The 23,674-nt window shown below is 36.7% G+C and overlaps 2 protein-coding genes across 5 annotated transcripts; both read right to left on the minus strand.

Annotated features, from left to right (window-relative positions):
* Nucleotides 1–64: 64 nt before the first annotated feature.
* Nucleotides 65–17,045, minus strand: btk (Bruton agammaglobulinemia tyrosine kinase). 4 transcript variants are annotated; one of them, XM_055178412.2, is made up of 18 exons: nucleotides 16,894–17,045; nucleotides 11,478–11,640; nucleotides 11,192–11,296; nucleotides 7,178–7,259; nucleotides 6,544–6,672; nucleotides 6,384–6,448; nucleotides 6,109–6,296; nucleotides 4,895–4,957; nucleotides 4,656–4,710; nucleotides 4,465–4,547; nucleotides 2,222–2,349; nucleotides 2,051–2,125; nucleotides 1,737–1,908; nucleotides 1,440–1,656; nucleotides 1,281–1,345; nucleotides 1,073–1,191; nucleotides 835–992; nucleotides 65–736 (listed from the first exon to the last, which is right to left on the minus strand). In XM_055178412.2, exons 2-18 carry the CDS (start codon nucleotides 11,616–11,618, stop codon nucleotides 668–670), a joined length of 1,914 nt encoding a protein of 637 aa, XP_055034387.1. In that variant the 5' UTR covers nucleotides 11,619–11,640; nucleotides 16,894–17,045; the 3' UTR covers nucleotides 65–667. The 4 variants fall into 4 exon arrangements, with proteins under 4 accessions (XP_055034387.1, XP_055034389.1, XP_055034388.1 ...); XM_055178414.2 differs by lacking the exon at nucleotides 16,894–17,045 and adding an exon at nucleotides 13,640–13,661; XM_055178413.2 differs by lacking the exon at nucleotides 16,894–17,045 and adding an exon at nucleotides 12,999–13,151.
* A 937-nt stretch (nucleotides 17,046–17,982) lies between these two features.
* Nucleotides 17,983–23,174, minus strand: gla (galactosidase, alpha). The gene is made up of 7 exons (XM_055178416.2): nucleotides 22,906–23,174; nucleotides 20,793–20,967; nucleotides 20,232–20,409; nucleotides 20,056–20,147; nucleotides 19,469–19,630; nucleotides 19,056–19,253; nucleotides 17,983–18,972 (listed from the first exon to the last, which is right to left on the minus strand). The coding sequence occupies exons 1-7, from the start codon at nucleotides 23,064–23,066 to the stop codon at nucleotides 18,694–18,696; spliced, it is 1,245 nt and encodes a 414-aa protein (XP_055034391.2). The 5' UTR covers nucleotides 23,067–23,174; the 3' UTR covers nucleotides 17,983–18,693.
* Between the last annotated feature and the right edge of the window lie 500 nt (nucleotides 23,175–23,674).

Genomic DNA, 23,674 nt, shown 5'->3' on the forward strand with positions numbered 1-23,674 from the left:
CCAAACTGTGTGTTAACAGCAATGACGATAGATACGTAACAAAATTAGTAAATCAAAAGAAGTATTTGAAATCAGTCTTATTTTATTAATCACACTGCTACAAAGAGAAAGTGTATACGTATTTAAATATCAGAATTTAACCACAGTAGAGGATGTGGTTAAAATTAAAACAGTATTTACACAAAAAAACTTAAACTTTTCTCAGACTCTGTTTACTTAGTATGGTTGTTTTCCTGATATCAATATGCAGTCAAATCAACAGTAAAAAATACTGTGGTCAATATGTACATTAAATCCATACAATCTGAAATTTTTAGTTATTGCTGCAATTGTAGCTTTCATTGTTAATAGGTGTAATAATATTAAAACAAACAAGTAGCTTTTGATATAGTCATGAAACTGCAGTTTTATAAATACAAAATTACACAAAGGAAAAACCTGTTTTAAAGAAATCACAGCTCTCTTTTTCTTGACTCAAATAATGCAACATGGATTTATTCAGGAAATATGCAATATATATTAAACATTTAATGCATTCACAGTATTGGGTTATTATATGAAATGTTTTTTTTATATATAATTTTTTTTGTCCCTAGACTTTTCCATATAGTGAATTACATCCTTAATGTACAAGCGTTCACGGTAGTTATGTTATATTCATTATCTTTTACATATTAAAGAGCAAATCCTTGATAGCCATGACCAAATCCTGGAAATTGGGCCGTTCCTCTGGTTTCTGTAAAGAGAAAGGTAAACATTTTGATATGATTTCTATCATCTTTACATTTGCAAATATGATCTAATAACAGTTAAGTGTTTATACTATTTGTGTACCTCATGCCAACAGGTGTTCATAATAGAATAAACTTTGTCATTGGCCATTTGTGGACGATAAAGCCGTTGACCTGCAGATATTTTCTCCACAATCTCTTGGTTATTCCACCGTTCATATGGCATTCTGCCCAGAGTATAAATCTCCCACATCAAAACACCTGTCAGGAACAATTATGCAAAATAAGTTAGAGAAGAGAAAATGAAACCATTTTATTGACAAAAGGTAAAGTTGACGCACCAAATGCCCAGATATCTGACTTGCTGCTAAACTTCCTAAAAAGTAGGACTTCAGGTGGAGACCAGCGCACAGGGAACTTTGAGCCAATAGAGCTGGTGTACTCATCATCCATCACGTACCTTGACAACGGGATGGTGGGATCAAAGAGGCTGATGGACAAACTGGTGCTTTAAATTGGGAGGGGGGTTTACAACAGTAAAACTCTTACCTTGACAATCCAAAATCAGTAACTTTAATGGTTCCATCTGAATCTACTAAACAGTTTCTCGCAGCCTGTACAAACAAAAACAAATCCATATTATTTTTTAAATGGACCATATTGAAATATCTCCTCTAGTTTGTATTAGATAATTTTTGTTACACGTACCAGGTCTCTGTGTAAGTACTGATTGGCCTCTAAGTAGGCCATACCCTCACTGACATCTTTACACATCTCAAGCAGCAGAACACTATTGGGGTTCTGGAGGCTCTCCTGTAAGTAGTTCAACAGACACCCATTGCTGAGATATTCTGTGACTATATAAATAGGTCGTTGTTTTGTGCAAACGCCATACAGCTGTACCAGGTTTTCGTGACAGAGTTTCCTGAAATAATAAATAAGAAATATGTAAATAATATAATACACAACATTAAGTAAGACTGTGGAAGATATAGTCAAACTTACATCATGACCTTAGCCTCCTCAATGAAGTCATCCTCAGACATTGAGCCCTCTTTCACCATTTTAATAGCCACATCATGGCGGCCTTGCCACTTCCCATACTTCACCACACCAAACTGGCCATTGCCAAGTTCTTTGATAAACGTAAGCTGTCGAGGATCGATTTCCCAGGCTCCTGGAGATAAAAAATAGAAACGGATGCATTTTTTAGCACACCTCTTTTGTCAACCATATTTTTTAATGTCAGACCCACAAATGCACTCTTAACATTTTAGCTTTGAAATGTCAATATTGAAAATAGCCAAATGTGAACTTACCATAACCCAGACCTGCAGTGGATGGAGCATGTCGGGTCTGATTTGACACGATGTGTTTTAGTCTACTTACCAGACCTGACATAGAAACATTTGAGGTGATCATGCACATGTTTACACACCCCATAATTTCTCAATGTGTATTTGGATGACAATAACTGCGCTGAGATTTACCTGCCGCATTGTGCTGGTGGTAATTGATAAGTTCTGGGATAGTGCTAAAGTTGTGCTTTTCTGCGAGATAGAACTGATCTTGTGCCGTGACGCATATGTTGTAGTGTCTGCAGCTGCCGACAGCCTCTCTGGAATGAACAAAAACAGATTATACAGTAAATATCTAATAGGTCACCTACATTGGTGGCCAAAATTATTAGGACACCTGACAAATCTAAAAATATTGGCCTTTTGCCTCCAAAACATGATTTGACTTCATAATGATGGTTGCTTTGAACACATCTCCATATCAGATTGAAATGAGTCATACTGTTATTATCCACTTTCATTTTAAATTTTTGGTATGTCCACCTTTTGCAGCAAATACAGCACATTTCTCTGGCATAATGTCAATGTATTTGCTTAGAACTTCATTAGTAATGTTTCAGATAGCTGTGATCAGATTCAGACTTTCTTCTCCTCTAGAAAGATCAAAGATGATCTACCATGATCAGTAAGTACTGTGAGAGTCAAAATACATCCGAGTGAAGCTAAGCTGTTTGCAAGAAGCCCCCGTAAGGCATGCGCAGAATCACATCAGCATATCAACTTGCCTCAAAAAAAATGGGCAACATTTTGTGTCCTAAAGAGAAAAATTGTTTTTCTTTTGGGGTCTAGTGGTTATCGACAGAACCTCAGGCGAACTCTGTGTACTGAATTCAAGCAACAGTGCCCTGTTAAAGGCGGAGTCCACGATGTTTGAAAGCCAATGTTGATATTTGAAATCACCTAAACAAACACGCCCCTACCCCAATAGAATCTGGACCTTCTGTTGATAGACCCGCCCCACACATACGCAACCCGGCAAGGATGTCGGTTAGTAGACACGCTCCTTACTGCTGATTGGCTATAAGTGTGTTTTGGTAGTCGGCCCGTCTCATTTTTCAAAGCGTTTTTCAAACATTGTGGACTCCGCCTTTAAGACAGTTAAACATGGTGGTGAAAAAATCATAGTATGGGGACGTTTTTCATAAGACCACATTGGGCCTATTTTTCGTATACAAGGGAACATGGATCAGTTTGAATACATCAGAATACTTGAAGAGATTATGTTGCCATTTGCAGAAGAGGAAATGCCTCTAAAATGGGTGTTTCAACAAGACAGCAACCTCAAAACACACAAGCAAAAGAGCAAAATCTTGGTTCCATACAAAAATGATTAAAGTTATGGACTAGCCAGCTCAATCCACTGATCTCTACCCCATTGAAAACTTGACTCGGATGACATTAAAATTCAGTTTCTGAAGCAAAACCTAAAAATTGATAGGAACTGTGAATCCTGGACTGAAATACCTGTTTCTATGTGCCAAAAATTGGTTAACTCTATTGGACACAGCAGTTGTCAACAAATGGTTTGAAACTAAATATTAGTTATTTAATAGTTTAAAGTTAAGTTATATCTTAAGAAATGACTTTAGTTTTAAGTGTCCAGTGTCCACAGAGTAAAAATGTTGGTACTGCTATTTTTTTGAACAGCTTAACATTAATTTTCTTTGCTTCCCATTAAAAGAACAAGACAGACAGAAAATTGTGTTAATGCTTTGATTTGGAATTGAATGTGTAATGTTTTCAATACATTTGAAATAAACTCTATTTTTACAATTTTATTAGTACACTGCTTATTTTAAACACAACTGTATGAAATAATAAAGTTGAAAGTGGATAAAAACAGTAGGCTACGGCCAAAAAAAAAAAACCCCAGTAGCAACCATAATTATAAAATAAAATCATGTTTGGATGCGTTTTTTGTGATTCTTTCAGGTGTTCTAATAATTTAGGCAACCGTGTAATATGAGAAAAAAATTTAAACATGTAGTTTGAACATAATTTTGTTGCCTGTGAGCGTACTCAACCACCCTGTAATGATAAAAATATGCCCGCCCCACACCTCAGCGGTCTCATAGGACAAGCTGTTGCCATTTTCTGAGCAAACTGACATCACTTTGCGCAGGACCCGCCCATATCGTCCAACAACCATAGTCCATAGGTCATTGGTCATAATTTCAATTTGAAATCTTCTTTAGATAGGCTAATTCATTACCACACATTCATTATGAACAATGAAGTTATGTGATTGTCTTATTTAAAAGTGTGTATGCTTTCAGGTAGGTTTTGCAAGAAGAAATCTCTCTTTCTCAGTAGGTGTAATCTTTTATTGTGGTTCTGGTATTGATACATTGACAGTAAGATTCATGCTAACTTACCCACCAGACTTGGTGAACACAGAGACAGTATATTTTCCAGTGAATTTGCCAGAGTCTCTCACCAAGAAACCGCCATCTTTATTTTATGTTTAAAGAAAACAATGAAAAATATACATTTGAGTATAGCGATCACACACTTGTTATTGATAAGCCAGTCACATTTTTGATAGCCATCACGGCTCTGTACTTACTTCTGTTTTTAGTAAATTCTCAGCTTGACTGCGGTTAACATTCTTGCAGTACCAACTATAAGACAGAAGAGCATTATTATTTGATAATTTAAGGTCTATGAGTTCGCTTTAGTTAAAAATGACTTCAACATCCTTTGTGGTAAGCCTTTGCTTATAAGGTTATTATAAGGGTTCACATAAACTCAGATGGGTGTAGGTGTAAGTGCGGGTGTAGGTGTCTGTTTCTCAATTGTACTTACTCATATTTTTCCAATCCATTTAAGACCTGAGCAATGTAGTTACTTGGGATGTATCCTTCAATTCTGTAAACAGTGTGGGAGATGAAATAATAATGCTTTTCATATCCGAGATGACATATAATATGAAAACAGCTCTGATTGGACAGCTAGTTCCACCTGACTACACTTCACCCACATCCTGTAAAAGTTTCACCCGATATGCAAATCATTTGACAGCTGGGTTCATACATTCTGGCTTTTGCAACAGTTAAAACATCCTCATATCTATCACTGTAAAGTAAAGGCATCATCTGAACAGACATTTTTTATATTGTAACTTGCTTTAGCGTGTTGACAAATAAGTGTTAAAGCTCACATAACACAAGCTGTTTCTGCATTTCTGATGTTAATCTGGAGTACCTATAGAGTAGTATTACATCCTCCTTTATATCTCCGAAGAGTCTTCAGTTTAATCAGATTTATAAAAGAAAGATTAGCTTTACAGATTCTTTATGAAGGAGGAGTTGTACCACGAGAGGAGTGAGTACGAGTCATGCAACACTTTATACAACACTGTTTAACTTATGATTCACTACATGTTCGTGTCATTTATATAATATGCACGCGCCTATTTCCAACATAAGACAGAAGTCTTACTTACGGCATGCAACTCATGACCCGGTTTGGACTTTTCAATGAAATCCAGCGAATCAAACACACACGCAAAACTCCGCTGCTACCCCGGATAATAAACTATATCCATTGTTTCCATAAGGCTGGCTTTCTTCTCCTTACATCCAAAAACACACTTCTTCATTCATGCCATTGTTGAGTTTTAAACAAAATGTTTAAAAAAATTAAACAAAGCTGTGTCGCGTTATGTGATGTTTGTAAGTTCTAGCGTCTCCCGCTGATTGACGGTTGGGCGGGGTTTTCCGGAGGAAGTGCCCATAAAAGAAGTGATACGTATAGAAACCCCTAAAACGTTAGCTGGACCCGTAATCGAAAAAACTTTCCGAAACTTGCACTAACCCTGGCGAAGTGCATTCGGCACAGAAATAATCTGTAACACGCCCAACTGCTTTTTTGACACTTTGCCTACATTTAGCATGAGGAAACAACTCTATAACTGTGTTAATAAGTCAGAATGCATGAAATACCATTGAACCACCCCTTTAAATGTAATGTCATAATGTAAAAGACCCCCTTGATCATTTTGCAGTGCAGTCTCTTACCCATATTTATCTCTAGCTCTAAACCAGTTAGGATCACTGATATCTAAGAGCGTGTACTCTTCATCCTTTCTTAGCTCCAAATCGTGGGGTGCCATTGGTGCATACTCATATTCAGCTATAACAGTCATGCCCACATTGAAGCCTGTGGCCATAGGTGGCTGGGGTGGCAGCGGTCGGGATACTTTTTCCTAAGGCAGGAGGGCAACACAGATCAGTTCACAGGAACAAATCTGATTGTACATCCATGTGTTGTCAAAGATAGTCTGGTTACCAACCTCTTCGGGTGTAGGTGGGAGTGGTTTTCTGGAAATGCGTTTACTGCTACCTCTGGCAGGAAACCCTTGAAAAGAGTGAAAGATGTTGACATGTATCGAAAAAAGAAAGTGCTAAGTGTATATAATTGCCGATAACTCTCACTATTTGGTCCTTACAAACCTCCATTTTTGCTCTCCAACACTTTGCATCCCACAGCCTGTTTAACCTCCTGCTTGCAACACTTCCACATGCCATCTTCCCAGAAGCACGGATGGTACTTCTGCATCAAGTCCTTGTTGAACTGAACCACTTTAAGACAAGAATGAAAATGTTTTAATATACTTACACATCAATATTAACATATAAAGATTTAAAGGTACAGTTCACTCAAAAATGACAACTCTGTCCTCATTTACTCACTCTCATGTTGTTACAAAACTTGTATACAGTTCTTTGTTCTGAGGAGCACATAAGAAGATAATTTAAGGAATGTTTGTAACCAAACCGATCAAAAGCCCCATTGTCTTCAATAGTATTCTTTTTTTTGTACTATGGATGTCAACGTGGCTTCTGATCAGTTTGGTTACAAACATTCCTCAAAATATACTTTTCATCAAAACAAAAAAATGTATACAGGTTTGTAACAGCATTAGAGTATACAAGTAAATGTTGACAGAATTTTCATTTTTGGATTAACTATTCCTTTAAGGGAAGCCTTTTTATTTATATCCTTATCTTTCCTTATCTCATATGTAATGTACCCAAACATGACTTAATTTGAATGTGTTCGACTTTCATTTGACTTCAAACTGACCATTCCTTAATTCATGTAGCCACTGCTTTCGTACTTGGTCTGACCTGGCAAATACATACAGAGGGCCTTCATCATAGATAATCTGCAGGACAAGAGAAAGACATAATGTTAGTTACATAATTTCAGCCTGTTGGCTTTAACTCAACCTCTACTATTCAGCACAATCAACTAATGCCAAAAGCTCCCTTTATCTTCTGTAGCTTTGTTTACCAGAAAATTTATTTTCATATTAGTTATGTTTTATGGCTTGCAAAGCATTTGTTTCCGACAGTAATGTAAATATAAATATATGTCATTCAATCCTAAGAATGACAATTGACTGTAGTTTAATATCTGTTTAGATATGTCGTCTGTCCTCCATCTTTGAGCTATAAAGTTGGCAGGCCTACAATTTTCTTCTGTCTGACACATTTACACTGTCAGCACCTGTTGAGCTCTGTGGTTCCTCTGATTTAAGACTTTGAAGAGAAAAGGTTTCACTTCTGCTCAGTGATTCTGTGTTGGTAAAAAGCCTGAAAAGCTTCGACTTTTAACTTTCTTACGTTCAACTGCCTTACAATAATAATCAGAGCAAAAATTGAAAAGTTCAAATTTCAGTGTTAAACTCTGAGTTGAATTCAACACCTAAAGAGTAAATTTAACATATTTAGAGTAAATTGTTGTCAGAGAGTTAATTGACACAGTTAATCATGCAAGTGTTAAACTCAACTCCTTAGAGATGTAATTACACGCCACCCACACATTTCAGTCTTTCGTTTCCATGTGTCCTGCAGATAAAACTAAATTATTTACACCAATTTTTTAATCCTCCTGTAATGGAATCTGGTACTTTATCAGGGTTCCAACACCGTATTTAACTTCAAATTCAAGGACCTTTCAAGGACTTTCCAGGTCCAATACCCTCAAATTCAAGGACTTAATGTGAGAGCACATTTAAGTGAGAGCATCGTGTTACCTTTTAAGATATATCGTTACAGTTCCTTTCGAGGGAACTCGCGCTGCGTCAATGCGGTGAGACTTTGTGGATGCCTCCAGGGGTAAGTGCGTCTGAATGTGTATATCAAATTCAACCAATGGTTAGGCTTAACAACAAAGACAGAGTGATGCAGGAGCCAGGAAGTATATTGCTATCTGAAATATTGCCAAAGACGGCGTTACAGGGATGCAGGAAGTATGGCAAGGGAGACGGAGCGTCTTGTTCCCTTCTCAGGGAACAACAGTACATACGTAACCAGATACGTTTTTTCATGTGTCAAACACAACTATGCAAAAAAGCATTTTGGTACGATCAACATTCGCATACAGAAGATATAAGCACTTAAACGTTTAGCACATGTTTTTATGATATTATCCTACACTACACACAAGAGAATAATTATTTTTTTCAAAGAAAACGTCTTGCATAAAATAGATTCAAGCCCTTTCAATGACCTGTATCTATGTATGTATATTTTCAAAAATTTCCCAGGGCTTTTGAATTTTTCCCCCCAGATTTACAAACTTTCAAGGATTTCAATGATCCGTAGGAACCCCGCTTTATCCTCTCTATCAATCATAAAATTGCATTTTACATCTTACTTGTAGAGTTAGTTGGCTGTTTATTTAAAGTCACCATCATTGCGATCAGTGTTTGCATTTCATCAGCTCGTTTGCATTATAAAGGACACACCCAAAAACGGCACATTTTTGCTCACACCTACAAAGTGTCAATTTTAACATGCTATAATAAATGATATGTGTGGTAATTTATGCTAAAACTTCACATCCTCTGGTGACTCCAAATACTATGACCCCTTTAACACTTTTGTAAGTCAAAAAAACTCTGGCCTAGTGTTAAAAATGTAACTATCTTGAACATGTTTATTTAACGCTGATAAGTGTGTTGCTATATAAGCTTTGAAAAGGTGTTGACAACAACTCTGTGGGAGTTAATTTAACACTGGATTTTTTGTTGTGATAATAATAATAATAATTCCCCCAGCCTAAAAAAATCCTTAAATTAATGCTATATGAATGCTATATTTGCTATATACCGCTGTTCTCTGCTGAATTGAAAATTAACACAATATACGTTTAAATAACTATAGACACATAGGGGCAGTTTCCCGGACAGGGTTTAGATGAATCGAAGACGGCCTTATATTAAGATATTAAAGTACTTTTTACAAACATACATTACAAAAATATATAACTGGCACGCAGGTCCGCATCATCAGCATCAAACCAGTATCAGAACCAGCATTAGCACCAGCTAAACCAGCACCAAACCAGCATTAGCACCAGCATCCCCTGCTGGTCATACCAGCAAGACCAGCCCTGCGTTCCAGTTCGTTTTTTCATGAACTTCCCTCGCTAACTTCCCTCAGTCTCGTTCACTTGGATGTACGTCATTGATTACGTTGTACGAGTGCCCACTAGTGCTAGAACACTTGAAGTGGGTTCAAATGGATCGCCCTAAGCCCTTGATCACATGGAAAGTGGAGACTGCCCCCTCCATGTGCAAAGCGCGAGTTGCTGAAGTGACGTCACAATCGTGCTGCATTGTGGGATATGAAGCTGCATGAAGTGTACATATGAAGCAGACTCGCTCCCTCGATTTTGAGGGTCTGTCCATACAAACTTCCCTCGTCCACTTGACGAAGTGGAACGCACTTCAAAATGGCGACAGGGATTCCCCCGAGGGGAAGTGCTTAGGGAAGTTTGCGAGTGTGTGTCTTAAACTGGAGTGGAACGCACCCCTGCATATGTTGTGTTTTGGTGCTGGTTTGCTGGTGACCACCAGCATAATTCCCATGCTGGTCTATGCAGTTTTTTTCAGCAGGGTAAAAAACAACAACAAAATCACACACAACTATAGTATGTGTGAAAATACAACTTTATTAAAATGCTATTGTTATCATTTATAAATGTATTTTGACACCAACACACAAATTATTTACAATTATACAAATATGCAATTATATATTATGGCCTATATTTCAGTATCTATACATGTAGCTAATGGACTTTAGCTTAATAATCTAATGTGACAAAGCTAATCTTACATGTCAGTATAAATCAATCCAAGCAATTTTGGAGAATTTCTAAATGTCTTTCTTGTAAGTAAATTAACAAAAGCAAAGGTTGGTATGTATGGGTATGTTCTCAATAATACAGGTGTTTGATTGATTTAACATTCAGTTAAGCAGGTTTTGGTAATTCAAATAATAAATAAGTATAGTTAGCATACAAAACGACATTTTAGCATATGCTAAAATGTCTTTAGCATAAGGTTAGGTATCTTTACCATGCTTAAACAATTGAAGTTACATGATATAAATTGGTCAAACTATTTAAATTACGCAGATAAGTTGGTTGTGTCAACAGTCAAAGCTACACATTTTAACAAGCTTGTGAACTGACCTGAAAGTGATGCACGGGTTTTATTTTGGACTTTTCTTTTCCATTTAAAGACAGAATGCTGTGTTTTCCCGGGCATAGCTGTCCATCAACTGTGACGTGTAACTGTGCAAACGGATGGCGTATGATATCAAAGTATCGCGAGAGCAGACTGCTCCGCATGTTTTCTAATCGCTCTCGCGGCACTTTTATGTTTTTTTGCGGATCGATCTACGCAGCGCCATTAAACATGCATCATCTGCAGTCAGGTGGCGGGTCAGGGGGATGGCGCGTCGCGCATCATCTGCTTTCTCACCGCAAATGATGTATATAACATCATATAGTTTGTATGTATGTTGTTGTTGTGAATTATATTTATACGGAATTAAATTTTATTTTCTGAGCAACCGAGATAGTGCCCTACGCAGACTGCGTAACGGGAGCGACGCTACTGCTGGTATGCAACCTGAGACAAACAATGGCACTAATAATTTTAAGATATGAAAGTGCAAGCTGATTTCAGTTAGGACATCTCAAACAAGCATTTTAGTCTTGGACTAAACCTAAGCCCTGTCTGGGAACTGCACCATAATGTAGATACTCTTATATAGTTTTATACTTTATTAACAGACCCACCTGAAATGGGAAAAGTCGATCAGGAGGTGCGTTGTCATCAGGAAACACAATCGCCACACATTTGATCTTTTCAATGTCCACGTAACCCTTCAGTCCTTTCCTTTTCTACACAGCCCATAGGAGAGTTGTGTTATAAAAACATACATGCAAAATTATATTGTAGAACGAAAATTGGGAAATCATATTTACAGTAAATTAAATCTTGAAAAAATATATTTAAATCAAGATGTTATTTACTAAATATTCATATATCTAAGTAAAAAGTAGATATCGAAGACATACTTACCCCTTTATCAATATCATAGTCATAATATGATATTTTATCTTGTGTGAGTACAAACAACCTCTCTTTGAAGTTTAAAGGAGAAGTCTTCTTCTTTTGCTGGGATCGTTTTACAAAAATCTCCTCCAGAATGATGTCTGACATGTTCAATTAAAACTGATGTAATCTTAGGGAAACAAAGAGAGATATTTTAGTCTATGATGTACATTGTGGTCATAAGGATGTACAGTCATGTTGACATCATGTAAGTTTACTCTGTAACTTATAAAATAACGCACAGACATAAAATATGTTGACATAAATGACAGACATATAAACAGACACAAATATAATTGGACTGTTTATAATTGTAAAACTTGTATACACTGTAAAAAACTTCAAATGTTCTCCCAACATAGATAATAAAGTAACTTCACTTGAACAAAAAAGTTCTCACGAATGGTCTGTATTCGTTAAAAATTAGCAAATAAAATATGTTATATCAATATGCTCTTTACCTTACTTATGAGGTAAATAGTCATGTAATAACCAGGATAATCTACAGGCAGCAGGTTGTTATCGCGAAATTAACCCCCTTTAGTGTGTTACAAGATCCTCCACTTTGCGTCGGGTCAGGGTTCATTTCTGCAATAACAACCAGCTGCTATACATTATCCCTGTCATATGCAAAATGCATTTTCTTTAATCAAATGAAAGTGAATGGCTTTTATTTTATGCTATATTCAGGTTTTCCCTATTCAACGGATGATTAGGAATAGTTTGCATGAGTCCTCCTGTCAGTGTCAATGAAATTCTTTGTTGCTAATATTTCCTCATTTAGATCAGATGTTTCCTTCGAACATTTCTTCCTGCTCTGGTCCAATCTGGTCTATCAGGTTCTCACTATGGATTCTGCACTTTATACAATACAAAAATTAATAAAACCAACCCCACTGGTTATTAAACTACTGCTGGTTATTCAAAACAAAACGTGTAATGACATAATATCACAAAGACACCATTGATTCCAGCAACTGCATGGAGCAGGTGGGAAAGTTTGTTATAAGAGAAGAAAAGTATGAGGAATTTGTTAATTATTTATTAAATGATTAACAAAAACCTTGCTGCAGAGCCTTACAGTTAGCTTACAGTTACAGTTTAGTTTTGAATCTTTAACCTAGTACTGTGCCTTTTAGATGATCTAACACAGTGGTTCTCAGACTTTTTCGGCGTGCGACCCCCCTTGTGTACAGTGCATCCCTTTCGCGGCCCCCCAAAGAAAATTTAAACAATGTAGTGCTGTTGCTAAGTAGTCTTATTTTAATGAATTTTATTAAATGTCATAAAACTGGGGCCCCCAGAAGCAAGTATGGTCCCATCAGGGGGCCGAGGTCCCCCGAGTTAGAGAACCACTTATCTAATAAATCAATAAAAAGATAATAGAAAAAACTGTAGAAATAGAAAGCTCTGTTTGTAACTAATTGGCTTTTTTCTTATCTTGACAAGATAACAGTTAAACTGTAAAGAAACCTTTGGTAAAGTTACCTTTCTCTCAGTGTCCTCTAAAACAACATCTCAGTCATTTCTGTTCCTCATTACTTAACAGCAAGTAAACAGCAATGCCTCCATATAATACAGTTAAACAACAGTTAGTTTCTCTCATGTAGCTGTATAATGCTGAGTCGTCTGCGTTGTGTGGTAGAGAAGCTGAAGTGCCTATTTTAAACACTATCAGAGCATTTCCTGGTTTCTTCTTCTCCCACAACCAACCCCCATTTTAACACTTTTAAAACATTTTAAATGGTTTGTGATAAGAATCAAACAGAATAACAGCATGTTGAATGCAGGTTAATAGCACAAGATCATTTTTTGAGGGCACGTTTTAAATGCACTCTTTACTAAGATAATAACACTGTGAGTTTGAAGTTTGGCTTGCTCTGTAACACACTTTGGTTTTAGCAGCCTACTTTTATCGTCTTAAACTTGACAACTTTTCAAAAGCGATGACTTACAAGCATTGACACTGTGGACCTCAGAGGGAAGTTGCATCAGTGTTGCTCTGTGATACTGAGGAAGGGGAAACTCAGTATGTATCGGCATGAGTATGCAGTACAAGTATAAATACTGTTAAGCTTGTCTCTGTTTTACATCAGGGTTATTTCCAGACAGATGTTACATAAACCTACCCAGTAACTGATCAATACAGGTGTTAGGGAATCTGGGACCATATTACAAATCCAAAGTAAAGATCCAGACAAGTTCAATGTTCTAAATGGGATGCAAATTAAAAATATGGTGATTAAACAGATAAGATAGGATTCTGAATTTTAGTTTTTGTAATACAACCACTGGCTTAACGTTTTACGCTATTATTGCATTATTATTGATCACGCTTACATGAAAATGAAACATCATATGCACACAAGGTTAATGTGCGCCATTACCAGTTTTCATGAGTTTATTGAGAGTGTTGTTGAGCAACAGGAACCGTCTAGAATGCCCTGTGTCTATAAGGTTCCTGAATGATAAGTATGTGTGCATTGCTGATGTTGGGAGGGAGGGACTTTGCAAACGATAGACTGCCAAATTAGACCACATTTTATCTTCACCTCTGCGGTTCTTAACCAATGAGTCTCTTCGTGACAAATATGCGTTACAGTATTTTAAGCATGCTACATATGTCACAAGTTATGGTAGAAAATCCTTCTCTATTAACTCTAGAATATGAACTATTTAATGTTCATTCACCTCAGTGGCAGAATATAGTTTGGGCAATTGTAGGCCATGGGTTCAAAATACCCAGATGCATAAATGTAAGTAATAGTAAATGCTATTCACAGGACTTAAAATAGTCTACAAAACCCTTCAGTTTAAAATTATTTGCATTTTTGTGCAATTCTCATATGTGCACTTTCAGAATGAAAGGTATAAAAGTTGTCTTTGGGATGGTACCTTTAAAAAAGGGCCTACCATTTGATGTACCAATATGCACATTTTATTTAAAAAAGGGTACTTTTTGAAAAGGTACCACACCAGTGACCATGTTTCGTGTCCCCAGAGTATGTATGTGAAGTTTTAGCTCAAAATACCTTATAGATAATTTATTATAGCATGTTAAAATCGCCACTTTGTAGGTGTGAGCAAAGATGTGCCGTTTTTGTGTGTGTCCGTTTAAATGCAAATGAGCTGATCTCTGCATTAAATGGCAGTGCCATAGTTGGATAGTGCAGATTAAGGGGCCAGTCACACCAAAAGTGCTTTAAATGCTTGCAAACGCAAGGCGCGACGCACTGCCTTTTTTTTTTTTTTAAAAAGAGCAGTGTGACGCGGCTTTTTATATTGCTAACCAACCACCTAGTCAGCTGTCTTGTCAATCAAATATTGAAGGGTGAGCGCTCTTTTGCTGTTAACTGTCATATTAGCAGAAACTTTAAAAAGAGGACGCTTGCTCTGACCTTGTTTGAGGGTGAGAGGTGCACAAACACGCAGGAGAGAGTGAGCGAGTGGAGTCCGGTTCTTCAAAGCAACTGTAAACTTCCCTCACCACAACGTAAGGCCCGCCTCTCCCCTCATTCGATTGGACAATGAAAAGACACGAATGACGTCGGGCGCTTCTCCGCTCTCAGCGCTCCTTCAAAAGCGTGTGCTGCGGCCGGCGGCCTCGCATAAACAGCGCACAAACGCTCCCTGTCCATAGAATATCATTCCAAAAAGGCGCCTGCAACTGCCATAAACGCTTTTGGTGTGACCATAGATATGTATATAAAGGCTAGATGGCTCAAGGCGGAGTCCCTAACGGCATCACCTGGCGGCCATCTTACGACAGGGCGCTCGCTCACTCGTAGCATTGAGTTTAATGGTGCAGGTACTTTTAAATGACCATAACTTGCTCAATTTTCTACCGATTTTCAAACGGTTTGGGTTTTTACAAACGTTATTAACGTGGCTATAATTCTGGATCCTTTAACATGTTTCATGAATTTATTTTTTATTTTTAGTATAGGTATGCAGTGTCATAGGTACATCTTTGACGTTTATAACAAACCAAACCGTTTGAAAATCGGTTAAAAATTAAGCAAGTTATGGTCATTTAAAAGTACCTGCATCATTAAAACTCAATGCTACGAGTGAGCGAGCGCCCTGTCGTAAGATGGCCGCCAAAATGCGGACGTTGCACTCAATTGGCCAGCAGCGCGGACGAGCCATCTAGCCTTTATATACATATCTATGGGTGTGACTGGCCCCTAAGAGGGCGGTATTATCCCCTTCTGACATCACAAGGGGAGCCCAATTTCAATGACCTATTTTTTCACATGCTTGCAGAGAATGGTTTACCAAAACCAAGTTACTGGGTTGATTGACCCAATTATAGGACTTAAACATGGAAAAAGTCAGATTGTCATGATATGTCTCTTTAATTCTACAGTATATTGGCTCCATTGTATGTTGTGTCAATGCAAAGCAAACGACGCAAGATATGGAATTTAAACTGATTATATCTTATCGTGCATTTAGCATTACAAAAGAATAACTAAAGGTGTGTGAAGGAGAAACTCTACATTTGCTTAAACGTTGTTGATGTATGTAATAGTGCTAAAACACAGAAGCAACGTGGCTATGCATCTTCAATATTAAAATATCAGTCATTTATTATTCATGGTTATTAATCAGTTTATACCTAATTTGTGAGTTATTTTGAATAAAAATTATTTTTACTTTAAAATGGTTCCCTAAGATCCCAATTATCCCAATAACCATCAGGTAGTAGTGTTAACTACTGCATATTTAAATGGACAAATGCATCTGGTTTACCATAATGGAGTAACAGTGTGCCGTGAGAAGGTAAAAGAGGTGCAAATATGTATAGCACACTTACCCTTTCCTGAGAAATATTTATAGGTGCTACTAGTTTGACTATTTAAATGTATCTGGCTGTTGACTGCTAGTACACGTATACTTTTATTCTGTTAGGTATAAATGTGCAGCCCAGAACAAGCCCTTTATTATTCTCTTGTAACAGTCCAATTTGCATAGAAGATCAATTTAATTCTGAGCTGGAATGTTGTTTTGCTTAGAATGACCATGAAACGAGATGGTTAATAGTAAACACATATAACATTTTTGTTAAACCACTTAGAGAGGTGATGAAATGGTTTATTTAAGCCATAATGTTGTGTCTCTCTCCTGTACATTTTACTTAAAGTTGTTGAGTGGCTATTTACACAGCACATTGTTAAGCAAGCAAAGAGCAAAGACAATGAGGTTTCTATCATTATTGAAGAACTTATTTCTTTAGCTTGTTTCTTTCCAAGTAACAACACTACTTAGCTTTCCAGTTAAGAAACAGATAAAAATGTAATCTCAAATTACACAGTCTTGGCCTATGATGCAATAGATAATCCCCAGTTTTCAACTATTACAGAAATCTACGAGTTCCTACCTTAGCACTTTTCTCCAGTGTGGTCTGGTATCAGGGTGAGATGAGTTCACGAAGCGCAGGTTGATAAACTGGACAATGAATGTGATCAACAGTGGACAAAACTCCACCCTACCACAGAACTCTTCGTACCCAGTTCCCCTTTTGCTTCCTGCTCATTTTCATACTGTAGCTCATGCAGGCCTGGTGTTAGCAGTTTCACACAAAATGTTGACACTTACACATGTAGCTGACATCTGTAAACATCTCTGATATTTTGTTTGAAAAGGTTAAATGTAAGGTTTAAAACCTTATAAATAATAAAACTTAATGTGTAAAGTTTTATTTATTTTTTATTATAGGAATAAACCCATTATATATTACCACAAGGTCATTTGGATGGTGTTCATTATAAAAAAATCTTTTTAATTTATACACTAATGAATGTGCTTAGACTATTCAAAGACTTCGGACCTCCGGTTTTACAGACAAGGCCAAGACGCATGTTTAAACTATCTCAACAGAAAATAACTTGCAGTGACAGATCTTTAAATATGCCAGTGGCATTGATGTGTCTTAAGATACACTCCTGTATGAATGCCTACACGTCTTAATTTAACTAAGGCCTAGTACTAGCTTTTCTGTGAAACCAGGCCTAAGTCTTAATTTGTAAGCTATGCTTTATTTAGGCTACACATCATGACAGGCACCCAAAGAGCACAAATGCTGTAAAAACATGATTTTGGTTTGATTACACACACACTGCATGGATAAATATATACATGCACCTCCAAAACACACGGTGGCGCTGGTGATCTTCAGTGATATAGCTGGCAGCATATACGTGCACTTGAAGCCTTGAATTTAAATATATTTTTTTGTGTAAATGCATAAGACTCGCAGTACAATATACATAGTTAAAACCACATTCCTTTACATTAATTTCTTTATATTATATAGATATATAAATATATAAATATATGTAAGACATAATTTTTATATTTATATTATAATACAATAGCATTTAATAGCAATATCATAATATAGCCTAATAAGAAAATAGCAACTGAGTAGTATTTTGAGTATGTGCTTATTAAAGTAGTAAAATACCAATAAATTGTTCACAAATCCTTTATTTGATTTCCCAAACAAGACGCATCTGTTAAAAAATGTCAAATAAAAACTCCCTGAGGTCAGTTACAAAGTTTGGCGGTAAAATTTCTTCAAATCACAGTAGCTACATGGATGGATGTACAGTATGATGATGAGTTCTGTTGGTAGGCTATAGTAAGTATTTAGTAAAATACTACTGAGTAGTGATTAATCAGAAAAAGTGATTATTTATTTGAGTTAAAGTGCTTTGTGAATCAGTTTAATATTCAGTATAGGCGGTTTTATCGGACGCACGTGCGCTGAAGCAATAAACGTCTGGATCCGAACTTTACTTCCGGTTTCGTTTTTTTTAATGGTCTGACTTTGCTAAACTGATCTCTTGAACAAATGCCTCGTCGAAAATAACAAATGTTTTGGTTTCCTATGTAATCTATGTGTTGTTTTTGTTTGTTATATAAATAAACTACGTTTAAAGAACTTTGTCATTTATTCTTAGCAGAGACCACGACAGCCGCTTGTTTATGTTGTTTCTGCTGAAACCGTCTATAAAATGATATCTAACATCTTGTAATTCCTAAATGCATACTTTAAATAAAATGTCGAAACCCGATTCTGTGTATTTCAATCAGCAACTGCAACTCCATCACATTAGTAAGTTTCCCTTTTCTCTGCTTAAACTTCCTTGGTTTTGGTTCACTTTTTTAAGTAATTTCACAGGCTGGTGCCTTTCAGAGGGTTAACAGTGAGAAGCGTTGTTCCTGTTGGATTGACTTGGACCACCACTTCTGACAAGAGATCCTGGACACCCATTTCCTTGTACATGGGCAGGATCTGCGTTACATTGCACTTTGGATTACAGAGCTGCCAACTAGGCAGCGTCGCCAAAGAAATGATGAATCTGCGTGAGCCGCCGATCTCCTGTCTATTTATCACTGCCAGGGTCAGTCTGTTACGTGACAAGGGTCGTTCCCATACCTCAAAATTGTCAGCCTGTGCACAGAGTAGAATGTTAAATGTTGATAACCCTTTATGTTTATATGAAAGGAAACAACGGGTTGGCTAAGGAACATTACCTTGATAGTTCGATAGCCCTGTTGGCCCAGAGGGTCCTGGCTGATGGCAATGATCTGTTTGTTTTGCAGTAGTTCTTTGGCTTTGGGGCAGATGTTTCGAAGGTCATTGGACATCAGAAGTGGGGCTGCCATAATAGCCCACAAGGCCATCTGAGTCTGCTGTTGATCATGGCTCAGGCCAAAGTTCCCTATGATCAGCTGGATGTATCAAAACCAAAATGTGTCAATATCAAGAACTTATTTACAACTACGCATGTAAAAACCACACAATATGTAATTTTTGCCACTAGAGATCGCTAAACAATGGTGTAGCTTGATTATGTCTGTTTTTCAAGCGTATGCGAATGTAATAAAACTAACCTTATATATATTCATCTGCTACTAATAATGTCTACAGATGATATGCTTCATACCATATCAGGGTCATTCCATCCACCAGGTCCAGCCATTGGTACCAGGATCTTCTGATGATCAGCTGTCCAGTCCAGGATGGTTTTCACACTTGTCCACTGGTCATAGATGTCTTCATAGTTTCGCCAGTTGTTACAGGTCTTGCGAATAGCCTCATAATCAGGCTAAAATGTCACAAGGAAAATCAATATGTATGTAATTACTTCCACTTAATTTGTTTTAAATTAATTTTGGAGCGGTTTCCCGGACAGGGATTAGCTTAAGCCAGGACTTGGCCTTAGTTTAATTAGTAAATATAACCAGTTTTAACAAGCATGCCTTACTAAAAACATTACATGCGTGCATTTTGAGGCAAAACAAAGGGTACTGGTGTATTATAAGATATGTCAGTGCAAGTTATTTTGAGTTTGGACAGATCTTAAACATTTTTTAGTCTAGGACTAGTCTAATCCCTGTCCGGGAAACCGCCCCTTTATCTTTTTCTTATCAAATTATGGTAAGATTTGACTCAAATTGACCAATATAACATCACAGAAATAAGAAATTCATTTTTCTTTAAATATATTTAAATGTCTTTCACATCTCTCACCTGCTGATACTTCCACTCATATAATGGCCATTCACAGGAGTACACAATTCCTCTGCCGGTCTGGTTTAAAGCTCTCGACATGTTTGTATAGCCTAAAAAACAATTAAAAGCCAGAGTGACACAACAAAGCAAGCAATACTTGATAAAATACTGCCCAAACTAGTGTATGCATTTACCTTCTCCAAGCTGATGCCAATCAGGCATATAGCATCCATCAAATTTTAACAAATCTACGCCCCACTCCGCAAAGGTTTTTGCATCAATGTCATAGTAACCCAAACTTCCCGGGTAGTGTGCACATGTGTATGCGCCCACATCTGCATATATTCCCAGCTTCAGACCTCTGGCATGAACCTGTGGACACAGAGCTCTAATGTCATTTCCTATAATGTTATACAGTAGTGTATATTGCAGTTGAATGGTGGGAATGGCTGGACTGTTAACAGCAACAGAACACTAGGGGGCGATCTATACCTGAACAAAAATTTGAAGCACTACAAAATATGGATTGCATATTGTTTAAAATTGTAAGAAAATATTGTTAATACCGGTTTTATCATGAAAACATAATGCTTGCACAATATATATAAACTTAATTCGTTTTAGTCTGTTCATCACATTTATATGTGATGAACAGACTAAAACGTATTAAGTTTGAGTGGCATAAGGGTGAGTATACTTCTGAACTATTTGTAGGTCCAATGCATGTCACCTATGTGATGTCAGCAGACACGCACATAATCAGCCAATTTTTTGATCCCACTAGGAAACCTTTTGGGATCGGCTTGCAGACGTCCCTGGGCATCCCTTTTGTGTAAGGGCCAGCAGTCATCAATGCACACATACTCATATCCAGCATCCTTCCATCCCTCCTTCACCATCACATCTGCCATCTCCATGAACAGCTCCTCTCTGTCAGGACAAACAATGGCATCGGAGAAAGGGCTTATAGTGGTCAAACATCTGCCCAGACAGATTTTCTGTGCGTGTGGCCATGTGTGAAATCAAGCATCTGTTCTCAACAGCACTCTCTGAGACCTATAAATGCCCTTTGCAGTTTGTCACATCATAATTTAGGTAATATAAAACTTACCTGACTTCTGTATTTAAGTGCCTGGTTTTCTTTTACTTAATACGGTATACTTGGTTACGTTACCATATGTATGCCTACTATCAGTTATGTTATTTTACATCGACATTTAGGTAGGTAAAGAATCCAGAGCCTTGAAATGCACAGCTTTGTTTGATATTTTGACAGTAGGGTATATGTCAAACGTCACGTGACCAAACCGAAAAACGGGGTTGATCGCTTCCAGTTGCTGGCATGTGCTATCGTAGCTTGTTATTGTTATTCGTAGTATTATTATTTTTGTGATGCTCTTTTTTATTTTAATATCTGAATGTATGTGAGAAGAAAATGCCTTTGTCAAAAGGTATGAAGTTTAAAAAATAGTAAGTACATTTTCATTTACTTAGGTTTAAGACATTAACGAGCACATCCACTAGACATTGGTTATTCTCGTCTTTGGTAGCTCCTGAAGGCTTCATCTATGAAAACAGTAACGTGTCAGCGTAGAGCATACAGAACCGGAAGCAATCTATATGTTTAACAGGAATGCGGAAGTAAGTTGCACATTTACACTATTTCCATTGAAACAGGAAGTTAGGGCGAGAGATATTAAGTGGCCCTCCTCTTTCTAAAATAGCCAATAGTGTTAAGTTTACCTTACAGCACCCTACTGGTCTGTGTGAGTATTGCCAAGAGGAGAAATCAGTGGTGCATGTATTATGTTATTGTCAAAAGTATATTACAGAAAGAGAAATATTTACAGGACACCACAGGAGTTATTAGATGTAAAGCTAATACTCGATCAATCATGAAGTTATCGTTCTTTAATTGTGTTTTTAAAGGAAACTGGGTTAGTAAATAGAATTTAAATTATCTCATTAAAGGAAGTTAATTATTTGATGTATTAATATTATTTTTACCATGATTATTATTATTTTTATATGTAGTTTAGGTAGATACGCTGGTTCACACTCCAGTACAGTAGGTGGCGGTAATGCACCGTAACGTTGGATGCCACCCCCCATAATACACAAGGAAGAAGAAGAAGTTTACAGTCTGGAAGCAGAAGAATAAAAAATCCATTGCCCATAGTGTCGGACTGTATATTTTTAATGCTTATATCTACTAAATTTAAAGCACATTAATTTAAAAATAATTTTAAGCCTAACATATTTATACTTAAAGCAAAAAAAAAAACTTAAGTTTTTGATTTAATGGTGACTTTAATTAATTTAATAAACAGCCACTTTCTGTTTCAATATCTTTATGCGTATTAATCTTGTGTTACCATCAAATGATATATGGGTAGTTAATGGTACTATATGATATAAACGAAATGATTACCATATTTAGATACTGCATATTTCAAATCTGTGGTATTGTAAGAGTTAAAAGTATAAGAGTTAAAAGTGTAATATTTAAAAGTACAACACATTATATTAAAAGATTAATGCTGATGTTATATTTGAATATCTCAATGTTAATTTAGCAGCATATACTTGTTTTAAAGTGGATGTTGTTGTGGGGACTTTTATTATGACGAGGGAAGACGGAGAGTAAGGAGGAAAGTAAATAAAAAAGGGATAAAAGAAGAACTCGTTCGTGTCCGAGGGTTTTATTTATATATTCCTAAAGTTATATTTAGTTTTAACACCCACAAGCAACTATTACAGTATTTACAATTTACGTTTTGTTATTGGCCAAAGAAAACGTTTTTTTTTTTTTTAAATACTTGATAAATAATTATATCACATCGTACACAATTTACATCACACGCTCACCTAATGCAGTTTTGCGGGTCCGCATCACAGTCGATGTTGCACATGAATCTCTCCCAGTGCAACCAGCCCATAATGGGAGTTAACGCCAGGCCGTTATCCAACGCACAGGCTCGGGTCAATAACGCCACAGCTGAGATAACAAATATGTTTGAGATACTCATCTCTGCTTTCTGCTCGTGAATGACTGCAAAAGAGCACAAAGCAGTTGCACTTCCGCGTTGACAGGCGCGCAGCAGTCAGGTGTTGCAGCTTTGCACGTGCGTTCTCTGTGACGTCACGCGCGCTATTTGTTTAGACTGTTTACACAAAAACTGCCTGTACAGGTATTGTTAAAAAAATATATTAATTACTAAACATCTTATTATTTTAATCTCTATTTAATTTCGAACATTTCCTCTTTTTCGTTTATGTAATTTCAGTTTTATTATTGTTATTATTATCTTAATGTAGCTTAATCCAAAATACTTATTTAAAAACAGATACATTTTTCAATGGCGAATGTTTTGTAAGAAAGCCTTATGTTGCAAGATAATTAATGTTGCACTTAATGTGGTTGCCATTGCATGATTTATGAGCATACTGAAACCATAATCTGACTTTAATTAGACATAAAGCGCTTAATTTCCAGACCAAACAACCTCTGACCTTTTCACAAATGTCAAGGGTGTGGCAACCCTAATTTCAACCAAAATTTCATCAAGCTTGCTTAACCCCCCATTAAGCAAGATAAAACCAATTTGTCACTCACGGTAGTTTATATCAGAACCAA

This window comes from Misgurnus anguillicaudatus, chromosome 16, assembly GCF_027580225.2.
Source record: "Misgurnus anguillicaudatus chromosome 16, ASM2758022v2, whole genome shotgun sequence".
NCBI lineage: Eukaryota > Metazoa > Chordata > Actinopteri > Cypriniformes > Cobitidae > Misgurnus > Misgurnus anguillicaudatus.

Excerpts from the sequence above, each read along its gene's own strand:
- btk (XM_055178412.2), bottom strand. The coding sequence starts at position 11,618 with ATGTCAGACATCATTCTGGAGGAGATTTTTGTAAAACGATCCCAGCAA. Across the intron at positions 6,673-7,177 it reads GCTACATGAATTAAGGAATG|TGGTTCAGTTCAACAAGGAC; the intron begins GTCAGTTTGAAG and ends CTTGTCTTAAAG. Across the intron at positions 737-834 it reads TGAACACCTGTTGGCATGAG|AAACCAGAGGAACGGCCCAA; the intron begins GTACACAAATAG and ends TTCTCTTTACAG.
- gla (XM_055178416.2), bottom strand. The coding sequence starts at position 23,066 with ATGAGTATCTCAAACATATTTGTTATCTCAGCTGTGGCGTTATTGACC. Across the intron at positions 20,968-22,905 it reads GACCCGCAAAACTGCATTAG|AGAGGAGCTGTTCATGGAGA; the intron begins GTGAGCGTGTGA and ends TTGTCCTGACAG. Across the intron at positions 20,410-20,792 it reads TCAAAAAATTGGCTGATTAT|GTTCATGCCAGAGGTCTGAA; the intron begins GTGCGTGTCTGC and ends CTGTGTCCACAG.